General features: G+C 33.4%; 1 protein-coding gene across 1 annotated transcript in view; it reads right to left on the bottom strand.

Annotated features, from left to right (window-relative positions):
• Window positions 1-1,621: 1,621 nt before the first annotated feature.
• Window positions 1,622-11,708, bottom strand: part of schlank (ceramide synthase schlank) — a 211,362-nt gene continuing 201,275 nt past the window's right edge. The window contains exon 10 of the mRNA XM_090402722.1: window positions 1,622-3,169. Within this exon, the coding sequence (XP_090258848.1) occupies window positions 3,074-3,169 (96 nt within the window). The 3' untranslated portion in view covers window positions 1,622-3,073. The remainder of the gene's footprint in view (window positions 3,170-11,708) is intronic.

Below are 11,708 nucleotides of genomic sequence, written 5' to 3'. Positions count from 1 at the left end.
AACTTCAGTTAACTGACCCTTGAATGAGTTACTGTGTCAACCAACTTCTGATAGAGCACCATATAACTATCTTCAGTTAACAGCCCATTCAATTATCTGACTAGCAAATTGTGTTTCAACCATGGTCAGATAACAGAGGGATTACTATATCTCAATTCCCAGATCAGAAAGAATCATCCAATTTTTGTGAAAAAGGAAGTGGTACATCAGAGAAGTTTTTTTTTTTTTTTTTTTTTTTTTTTTTTTTTTTTTTTTTAAATAAATGGCACATTATTTTATTATTTAAAAAAAAATTCTTAGTCCACCCACAGCAATGTACTACAAGTTTGAAATTTTGAAATTTTTTTGTGGGTGGGATAACATAAAAAAATAAAAAAACTATTGTTACTAGTTATTAATGCAATGATTATGAGAGAATGAAAAAGTTCCAATGGTTAGAGAACATTTCCACAAACACATTAAAATAATTTTCTTTTTTTAAAACTAATTACTACCACAGTCTATAAACTTTTTCCCCACAAGCAATGTTCACAGAAAATATACTTCAAAATTATATGAACATTCTCCTTTTACAGTCAAATAGTAAGAAACTGGAGGTACACAACCCTTAAACAACTGCAACAAAACAAGTAACTTATCCTTCTATAGAAAAATTTTATGTGAAAAAAAAAAAAAAATAAATAAATAAATGAGCAAGAAGAATAATCCTGCTCAGTCATTTGTAGACAAGAGTTCTGTTCTGCTTTTGTGGCTAATTATACATATATACTGATAAATGTACCATAATATTCTTCAATTTGCAGTTTTTAAAATTTCAGCTTACACAACATAGCAATTTGCTTTTACATTAAGTGTCTGTGTGTGTGCATGCATGCATGCATGCAATGCACATTAAGTTATATACATAATTTACATCAGAAATACTTGAAAACACCAAGGGGGGGGGGGGATCATTTTTATTTTCTTTTTACTACTCTTATATTACTGGAATTCTCTCTCTCCCAACAATTTGACCATCTTAAGAGATCTTGAAGAAATTGTGTCAGCGAATATATTCACTCACCAGTACCTACAATAAAGTCATATAAGCAAGTAATTACAAAATAAGCAATCTTTTACATTAAAACTTTTTGTGCAATGCACACCTACTGTGCAATAGCAGGTCATGATACAAAAGTTGATACTGGTATAAAGACAAGGAATTCTAAATTGTTTCCTCAAATATTAATATCAAATATCTGAAATTAAATTATCAAAGACTTATTGCATTGTGATTCATTTTAGTACAATTGCTAATCTTACAAACCTTTAAGGCTAAAACAAATTATAGCCATAACCTCTGAGACCAGAATTACACAAATATTTAAATATCTTAAATTACAAGAGAAGTGTATATGCAATAAAATATATTACCCAAAAACTGCTGCAATTCATCACAACCCACAATCTGTAAATTTGCATTTACAGCACATGGTAAGAGTTCAGTTGGTTATTCTATTACTCGAGGTAATGGAATAACCAACTAAACCATATCAGGAGTATAGGACTATGTTCATTTTATGAGCTGCATTTCATATCAACTTATTTTATCAAGCATGGTAACAAATAAAATCTTTAAGAATATAAACTATTTAAATGGAAGGATTGGTCTTCCTCTGATTTGCTTCTTGTTAATATACCCCCCCCCCCCAAATATACTGGTAAGATACACTTTCAATATTCAGGATTTTCAATATTATGCTAAGCTTAAGAAAACAGAACTTCAGTTTCACAAGGATTATTTCCTGTTCTTACAACTATGTTCTTCTGCAAGTATTACAACATTTGAACTTATTTTACAAATGAAATTAAGAAAATTAGTTTAGTCTACCTTTTTTTCTGAAATATCTTCCCCATGTGATACACATACTAGAGATATTTATAGTGAATTAACTTTTCCGATCACTATATGCACAAAGCAATTTCAATAAATCTTTCATTTTCTGCTTTGTTTAAAGAATATAAAAAGGAAAATTTTAAGAATGTGTTATATAAAAGTCTGAACAAATCAGATTTTTTTTTTTTTAAATAACATTTGTATGCATCCAAAAATTTCAAAAATATACAAATGTCTATTATGCTTATTAAGTAATTGTGAAATTTTTTACCATTAGGTATCACAGTCATCCATAGTTCTCATTTTTTTTTTTTTTTTTTTTTTTTACAAAAAACCTTATTATTTTACTTTTAAATATTTTATGCAGCATTTGGTTCTCTTATTAGAATAAATCTGATACCAACTTAAATGTTATCCACAATCTGAATGTTCAAATAATAACAGGTAAGGGAATGGGCAGATGAAAATTTGTCTTTGTTCACAAAGTATCACCATTAAGACTAAACAGATAAAGGATTGAAGAGCAATAAGAAAGCAGCATTTCTGTGAAGCAGAAATACCACTTTCATGCAGAATAAAATATTTTTACATTCCTTATGTACACTACAACATTCTCCTCAGCAAATCAGTTACACCTTCTAACTTCAGGTGATTCTGAGACATATCAAATGGTAAGAACAATGTTGTGACTATAAAGAGTATGAACACAGAATATAAACACATCCTTTAATGTCTTCCATGAATGTGACACTTTGATGTACTTTTCTAATTAAGATTTTTCACCAGGATTTTTTTAAATAATTTCAACCATGCACTGACAAAACAGTAAGGCTGAAAATTACTTGTGAAAAACAAACAGGATTAACATCTGTGAAATTATAAATGCTTCTTTAACATCCAACATGACACAGACATTGCAGCAAGCTAGTAAATATTTCACCTTCAACTATGCAATCTTACCAGAGCCATATAATTCTCTTTCAGCAGTGATCCCATTGTTGAAGCCTTAAGGTCTCATTCGTCTGATGTCAAAATATGGGAAGTCAATGAAACAATGCCTAATTTATATATATATATATATTTATATATATATATATATAAATCATAATAGGGTGGCCAGTTCCTGAAAACTGATACATGGACCAAAACTTATGACATAGTATGGAATGAAACACCAATCTGTAAGATTAATGATCCTCAAGAAGTTTTATGAGAATTTCTCTTATTTCCTCCACTACTGTTGCTGCTGCTGCTGCTTGCATCACTGCTGTCATCACTACGAAGGTCTTTTACCTACAATTATATATACATATATATAAAAGTACATGTAATTTGTTAAGTGACACAAACTTAATGAAGTAAATTATAATTAAAACAGTAAATCAATAGTTTTACATTGAAAATTTTGAATAGAAAACAGATATTTAGCACAAAAGCTGTATAACTGAGTGGAGACCTCCACATAGCCTTTAAAGGAATGCGGAGAACCGACCAGGGCTTCTGACCTAATGTCCAATACTCGCCTTCTTGTGGTGCACCCTGTAGGGTATCTACCTGGATACTGAACGAACGAGGATGGGCTGGCAATTTGGGATTTAGCCGACCAAATTGTATTCTTATTGGTTAAACCAAAATAAAAAATGATGGTACAACATGACAAAATTTCATGCAGACTGGGGCGTCGCCCGGTTAAACAAGGCCCCCACCCCCCGTTGTTTTCGGCAGGGAACTAGGGCGAACAGCGCAAAGTCAGCTACTGGAACAAATCTGAAAACACACTCCAACTCAACATCACCAGAGTTAAAGATCGGTACAATCAACATAAGAAGCCTAAATGGCAAAGAAATGGAGCTAGCCGAGGAATTAGATAAGTACCAGATCGACATAATAGGGATGATTGAAACAAAAAAGACAAAAACTGGTGAGATCTTTCTGAGCAATAAATACAAAATGTCATATTCAGGCAATGACAATCAAGGAAAAGAAGGAGTAGCCATACTTTTCAACACAAAAATACGAGGCTAATCTTCTTGAATGGCAGTCAGTCTCAAGTAGAGTAATGTGGGCAAATATGAGAATGGGGAACTGGACAATGAGACTTATTTGTGCCTATGGTCCCACAGAAGGTTCTACTAAAGTAGAAGTAGAGGAACTTTTTGATGCTTTAGAAAAAGCAATGAAAAAGGAAAAGTTGGTCCTTGTTGGGGATCTGAATAGCAGAGTAGGAAATGATTGTCAGACATACAAAAATATTTTGGGAAAATTTGGAGAAAAGAGCAAATCTAACAATAATGGCAAATAACTGTTGGATTTCTGCTCAGGACATGGACTGGTTATTACTAACACCATGTTCCAACATAAAAATGTGCACAAATTCACATGGAGAGAAGAGGCAAGGAATAAGAAAAGTCTCACTGACTATGTTATTGTTAATAGTGATGTTTTCTCCCTGTTGCAGAACAACAGAGTGTACAGAGGATTTGAAATTGGAAGTGATCACTATTTAGTCTTGAGCAGGATAAAATTGAATTTCATATTGAAAATAATAACATGTAAGAAAGTTTTAAAGCGAATAAAAGTTGAGCAGCTCTCAGATGTGGACTGTAGACTAACATATACAAAGATTATTGAAGAAAAAATGAAAGAGTTTGAGAACAGGAATCTCCAAACCTTGGAGATTCAATGGCAGGCCTTGAAGAAAACCCAGATTGATTCAGCCAGAAAGGCATGTGGTGAAGTTGTCTGCAAGGATAGAAAAATCATGACTCCATGGTGGACACAGGAAGTTAAAGAGGCAGTGAAGGAAAAGAAGAAAGCATATCAAAAGTTCCTGGCAAATAAGTCAGCTTTTGCTCTTAGAGAATACAGAGACAAATGTAAGAAAGTGAAAGACTGTGTAAAACTAGCTGAACAAAAGTCATGGGAGGACTTTGTCAAGAACATAGAAAATAAATATCAAGCAAGGTGGTAAGATATTCTGGAGGTTGTTGAAGAAGCTTAGAAATGGAGGAAAGAGTGCTGCAAAAGGAGTTAGAGATGATAAAGGTGAAATGAAAACAGGAGAAAAAGATATCCTTAAAGTATGGAGTAATTACTTCAAAAAATTGCTAAATGAAACAAGCAGTGATAGCACAGTGGTAAAAAACACTCAACAGGCATACAGTCAGGAGTACATATGCATACTTGAAGTAGAAAAAGCCATCAAAGGCTTGAAATGTGGAAAGGCAGCAGGAGTAGATGATATTCGACCAGAAATGCTGAAGTATGGCAGTATAAAAGTCTTACAGTGGCTGCACTGCATAGTTCAGGAAGCCTGGACAGAGGGACGAATTCCCAATGATTGGAGTAGAGCTCTAATAGTGCCCATATATAAAAAAGGAAATAAAACTGAATGTGAGAATTACAGAGGTATTTCCCTACTGAGTGTTCCTGGCAAGATCTATGCAAGTATACTTGAGAAACAGTTGAGAAGAATTGTGGAAGAAAAGCTTGGTGAAGAACAAGCTGGTTTCAGGCCAAATAGAGGCTGTCAGAATCAGATCTTCACTTTACGACAAATAGTCGAGAAAGCATGGGAATATAACAAAGATCTGTATTTAAGTTTTGTCGATCTGGAAAAGACATATGACAAGGTGCCAAGAGAGAAGCTATTCAATATGCTACAGTTATATGGTGTCAATGGGGCGTTATATCAAGCAATACTTAGTCTGTATTTGAGTTATAAGTCGGCAGTTAGAATTGAAGAATGTACAGGAAGATGGTTTAATGTTAAATCTGGTGTGAGACAAGGATGTACATTATACTCTCTGTTATTCGTTATCTATATGGATCACATTATGAAGGAAAGTGGTATTAAACATGATATCAGAATTGGAGATGTTAATGTCTGCTCTTTGCTTTATGCGGACGATGTTATACTTCTGAATAAATCCGCTACAAGTTTGCAAGATTCTCTGACTAAATTGAATAACTGTTGTAATAGATATGGTATGAAGGTCAGCATTAAAAATACAAAGACAATGAAAATAGGTAGAATTGTTGAAAATGCAACTGTGTTGTGAACAGGGAACCTGTGGAACAAGTAAAACATTTCAGCTACTTAGGCATGATTTTTAGTGAAAATGGTGAATTAAATATGGAAATAGACAACAGAATCAACAAAAAGCTGGTATGGTAGGAAATCAATTGAATAAATTCATATGGAATAAGAGAGAAATTACTCAGAACACTAAATTAGCTGTATACAAGACAGCGTTCAAACCAGTTTTAACTTATGGATCTGAGAGCTGGGTCAAAAGTAAAACACTTGACCAAAGACTAGAGACTGCAGATATGAGAGTCCTGAGAAAGATTAGAGGCGTGAACAGATGGCATCAATGGCAATATCATATTAAAAACGAGGATATTAGGAAAGAACTTGACATTGTCAGCATCCAGGAATGCATTAGGAGAGCTACTCTCAAGTGGTATGGTCATTTAAACAGAATGGGCGAGGAAAGATTAGCAAAACAAGTGTTCTCTGCCAGGTTTGCAGGAAAACGATCCAGAGGAAGACCAAGATATAGGTGGACTGATATGGTACAATGTGCCTTAGATGATAGAAATATAAGATCCAATAATGATAATATTGGAGTCTTGACAAGTAACAGACTGATTTGGAGGAAAATTGTAGATAGGTAGTCAGTAATGATGTAAATTTTTCATGTAGTACTATCATATCCTGTACACCCTTGAGGGTACATGTCAGGAATTTGATGATGATGATGATGATACTTTCGAATATGTATGCATGAAACATACACCAAATAGCAAAGGAATTTCTCCCATGATAATTATTCACAAATAAGTGATGAGCAATTGCTTGACATTTTGATGTGCAAAGGTCTTTATAATAAATATAATAAATATTTTAAATAACCTGTGCTGAAATTTTATCAATGTTCTGAAAGACCCAAGATGTTTCATTTTATTAGATCAAATTTCCAGTGAATATTTTTACTGTTAGCATTCTCACATGCTTCTGTCATTTCTTCACGTGTACAGACTCTCTGGTTAATGAAGTCATTTTCTTTTTTTTTTAAAATTGTTTCAAAGAAAGAAAGATGATATCTGTTGAGAGTGCAAAGACAATATTAGATCCAGCAAAGTAACACAAAAGCATGTGACATTTTGCCATATATTCTCCTTGTGTGAAGTTTTGAGCATTATTTATGCTGCACATGTTATATGTAGAAGTGATAACAGCAATAATACGTATGCTTACGTATTACTTCTGTGTTTTCTAAAGTCCAAAATTGCCAATCCATCCTTGTTCATTCAGTATCCAAATAAAGGGCACATTACAGGTAGTTGAGGAATGGACATTAGGTAAAATCTACTAAAATGAGTTAATATATAAAGATGTTTTGTGTGTTTAAGCATAATTTGTAATTAATTTATTATTTTAGAACATTTTGAAGATGCCATTGTTACACCATATATATATATATATATATATATATATATATATATAAATGAAGAAGTCGGAATACCGATGATACTAGTCGTGATTTATTAAAGGTTTTTGTTATATCTCGGGTTCTAGTCAGTTAAATTTTAATGTTATAAATGTATACATCCAAGCCAATCCTAATTTCAACAATATAGTAAAACCCCCTTTTTTACACTTTTCAGGGGACTGATGGAAAAAAGTGTAAATAGCAGGAAATGTAAAAAAACGTTTAAATAAGGCTAAAAGATGACTTACTGCTAGTATGTGAGTCTACATACCAGATTACAAAATTTAATAACTGAAAATAAATGAATTTACAATTACTTACATTTATCTATTTAAAATAATCTTTATTTGTTGATTTTTTTTTTTTTTTTTACATCGCGCCAGATTGCTTTGCATTGAGTTCAGTGCTTGACATGTTTTTTTACTATCGTGTTCAAAGTGCACATGGAGAGTCCAAGATCTTTTGCTAAATGCACACGTGTTCCGGAATGCCAATCTACACGTCACAGAATTGCCATCTTTTCTTCTACCGAAATACATTTTCTGTCTTTTTTCTCCACGTTACTAACATGGATAATCCACCACCACAACTTTCACACTCTAAATTACGTAGCAGAAATTCTGCAATATCAATTTGTACTGTGATTGAAAAATCACGGTATCACTGATCACTACTTTACTGCAGCAAGCGTGCAGGTCACTGTGATTGTGGAAACGAAACTACAGCTGAAAGTAAGTAACGCCATCTGGGAACAGAAATGTGCAGATTTCCACAGCAATCAATTCGAAAATCAGTATTGCTACCTGAGGAAAAAATGCAAAGCACGGGAAATAACGTCCAGATCAAGTTGTTAATGGCGGGAAAACAATACATCGTAAGAATAGGCCTTGAGATGGGACCAACGGAAAATGACGTAAATGGCAGGAAAACGTAAATTGTGGGAACGTAAAAACGGGGTTTTACTGTGTATATATTATTTATATATATACACACACACACACCCATCCACTGACCCACACATACATATACATATTTAGTTTATATTTAATTGAATTTGTGTTTATTATTTGTCGTTTCCTAGACTGATTTGGAATGTTTCCTACACAAGTAGTAGAATCTGACATCAAGTTCATCAGTTGGAGTAATGACACAGTAGCATGGGATAGTTTGTTATTATCTATGGCTATCTTGATCCAATGTCTTAGGTAAGAATTGCAGTAAAAGTTTAGAATTGGTGATTTTTACTTTCTCCAAAATAAGTAGTAACCAAAGTTAAAGTTTCTATCTTAACAAATACTGAAATCTGAGATTTACTCATTACTATTTAGAAATAAAATAAACATTTCTTAAAGAGCTCCAAGTTATAGTTCAGCATATCATTTTGTTGGCCAATACAAAATTTTTGGCAAAATTCATAACACCCTACTCATTCTAAAGACAACATAGTTTCTAATTTATAATAATCATAGCTTCAGTTTTATTATTGTAAAATTATAAGTTATTTGATAAAAACAGCTTTATACTTTTTGATCTGAGATAATCACCTTTTGAAGAAAACACAATGTACTTAAACTTTGGGAGCACATACCTATATTTTATGTGTGGGTTTAAAACAACAGCAAAAGTAAAACTATTTCAACAATGCTACATAACATGAAAGCTAGAAATAAATTGATTTCTTTTCCAATAAATAGTACTTTCTTCTTCATGAAACAAGATCTGTTCTGAACCCAATTTTGTTCATAATGCTTTTCTCCCCCCCTCCCCCGTGCCATGATCTTTCCTCCTTCCAATCTATGTCTCCAAAGTTGAAGTCCCCATAATAATTACTCAACTTGCACTCATTGTACTAAATATGCTAATACATGCATTCCACATCATCAATGGTCTATCAGCAACTAATTTTATATTTTGTCCTACTGGCCTCTCACACCAAATTGACTCTAAAGAACTGCAATCCACCCAACTGACTCCTACTCTTGCTGGCTATAGTTCATTCATCTGCTATCATCAGCAGTACCTCATCCCCATGTCCTGTCTACTCTATCCTTCCTGAAAATACTAAATCCATCACATTCTATCCCTGTAACTGTCAGTCAAGTCTTACTAATGCCTATAACTTTTAGTGAGGTTGCTCTAGCCAATGCCAAAAACTCTTTCTCTCTCTCTTATTCCTGATAGGCTTTTTATGCTTTGTTTTGAAAAGGAAAAAACTGTATAAGTACAGAAACTAAGCATTCATACTGTGAAGTGACTGATTTCTCATGAAGATTATGAATAAGCAATAAAGAAACATTTTAAAATGCTGACATATGCAATTCTTCAAGAACAAAAAATGCACTGTCAAGCTAAACATGGAAGTTTTTGCTACTTTGTTCTGTTGTTATAACAATAATTATACGATAAAAGAAGAACTAGAAATATACAAATATATTGTACATTTAGATCTATCTAAAATTAGAACTATTCAAAATTACTGAGATACAGCTATGAATGCAAATTAATCTGGTTGAGTGTTCTAAGTCTGGATTGTCACACTTCTTAATCTAACATCTGCCATTACATTATGCGACTCTTTCTTACCACAATATAGCATTTTAAATTTATTAACATCAATTATAATGTTAGCACAACAGATGTCTTGTTGGAAGTTTAATGGAATACTAACAGAACTAAGAAAGAATTAAAAACCATTTTAATGCTTCCAATATTCATCTCAGTCACTGAGACCTCTTCAGGGAATACGACTAACATATTGCAGATGTCATTTTTTTGATCATCAAAATGGATGGTGGCTGATCTACTTGTCTGTCCAAAATATGCCAACTTGCTGGAACAGGGTTCATGTTGGAGGTTTAATGGAACATTAAAAGCACTGAGAAAGGATTAAAACTAATTTTAATATTTCCAATATTTCGTCTCCGTCACAGAAACATCTTCAAGGATTGCAAAGAAAACTTTTTGTAACAACACACACACAAATATAATACAATAGTGAATGAAACTAAAGTCCTATTTAAGTGGTGTGCCCTGTATGGGCATAATAAATTTAGTTTAATCCTTTATCCAAGTGTGAGTAAACAAAGTTTGCACCTGAAAGTATCTTCAGGACTGGGGTAAGGTGGCACAACACCAGGAACTCCTTGCAAAGGTGGAGCAAGCTACCAACACTCCTATCTCAGCATCTCCCATAATGCAAAACACGTCTCCTTGCAGATATGTCTAATGTTATGCATTAAGGGAAGGGCCACAACCCAGACTAGTTTCGACCTTTATTCAGGTCTCTTCAGTGGGAGCCAGGCCTAAGTGGAGATACCAGGCAGAAGCATTAGCAGGTCATCTCTACCTATAGGAGTTGGTAGAGATTCACATACTTTCCCACTGCTACCCCTCTCAACAAAGCATCATTAAAATTGACCAATACAGTCTACTATCTTTATTCCAGTGGAACCTCTCTTTCAACAGAACTCAACCATATACACAACAGCATCCTGTCCAACAGTTTTTGGACTACACTTCCTACAGTTTTTTATAGAATTAAAAAAAAAATAATCATTCCTCTGCCCAATCCTGGCCATTGTTGTGTCCCCCCCCCTTTTGCTGTCCTATAATTGTTAATTACTCTTACAAGTTTATTTTTATCTTGTTTGTACAAATTTCTTACTATATGTGATATCACCCAAATACAAGGTATCTAAGCTCTTGCTCCCCTTAGTGTACTAAAACATTTATATTTTTTAGCTGTGCCATTTAGAACATTTAGTTTATGAAAAGAATCAAAACAATTATGCAGCCGTGACCTTGAACTCACAACTTAATTCCCCCCCCCCCCTGCTAGATTCGTAGGTTATTACAAGCGGGGCATTGAATGGCAATTTCAGACAACTGAGTTTTCAATGAGCAAAAGTTTATTATACACATAAGCACAATACAATACATTAAAATTCGTCAAAACTTAATTCAATACTAAGCTGAAGCAATACTAACAAAACACAAATGATGGTTATAAAATTCTATGTGGGAAGGGCTACAAGACTCCACACATATGATAAAAGGATACCTCCCAAATGTTAACAACTGACTAAAACTTCTCATCTGTCTGAGCACAATAATATGATACAATGCCTGAATTAAACACAATTAGTTTACACACGTTAACTCACGAGAGTAATATGGGTTAAACAATCCTATTGCTACAATAGTAACCACATTCAATTCTTCAAACAGCTCTCAGACAAAATATAGATGACATGCATAAGTTTCTAGACACACGATTATCTATCAACACTGACAAGCTTATTCTCTTTCTATTCTTAAATGCACTAAAGTTCTAG

This window comes from Typopeltis vanoorti, chromosome 13 (assembly GCF_054136105.1).
Source record: "Typopeltis vanoorti isolate ZY-2024b chromosome 13, IOZ_Tvanoo_1.0, whole genome shotgun sequence".
In the NCBI taxonomy this organism is placed as follows: Eukaryota; Metazoa; Arthropoda; class Arachnida; order Uropygi; family Thelyphonidae; genus Typopeltis; species Typopeltis vanoorti.
Note: the sequence above shows the minus strand (reverse complement) of the source record. Positions and strands in the feature narration are given on the sequence as shown.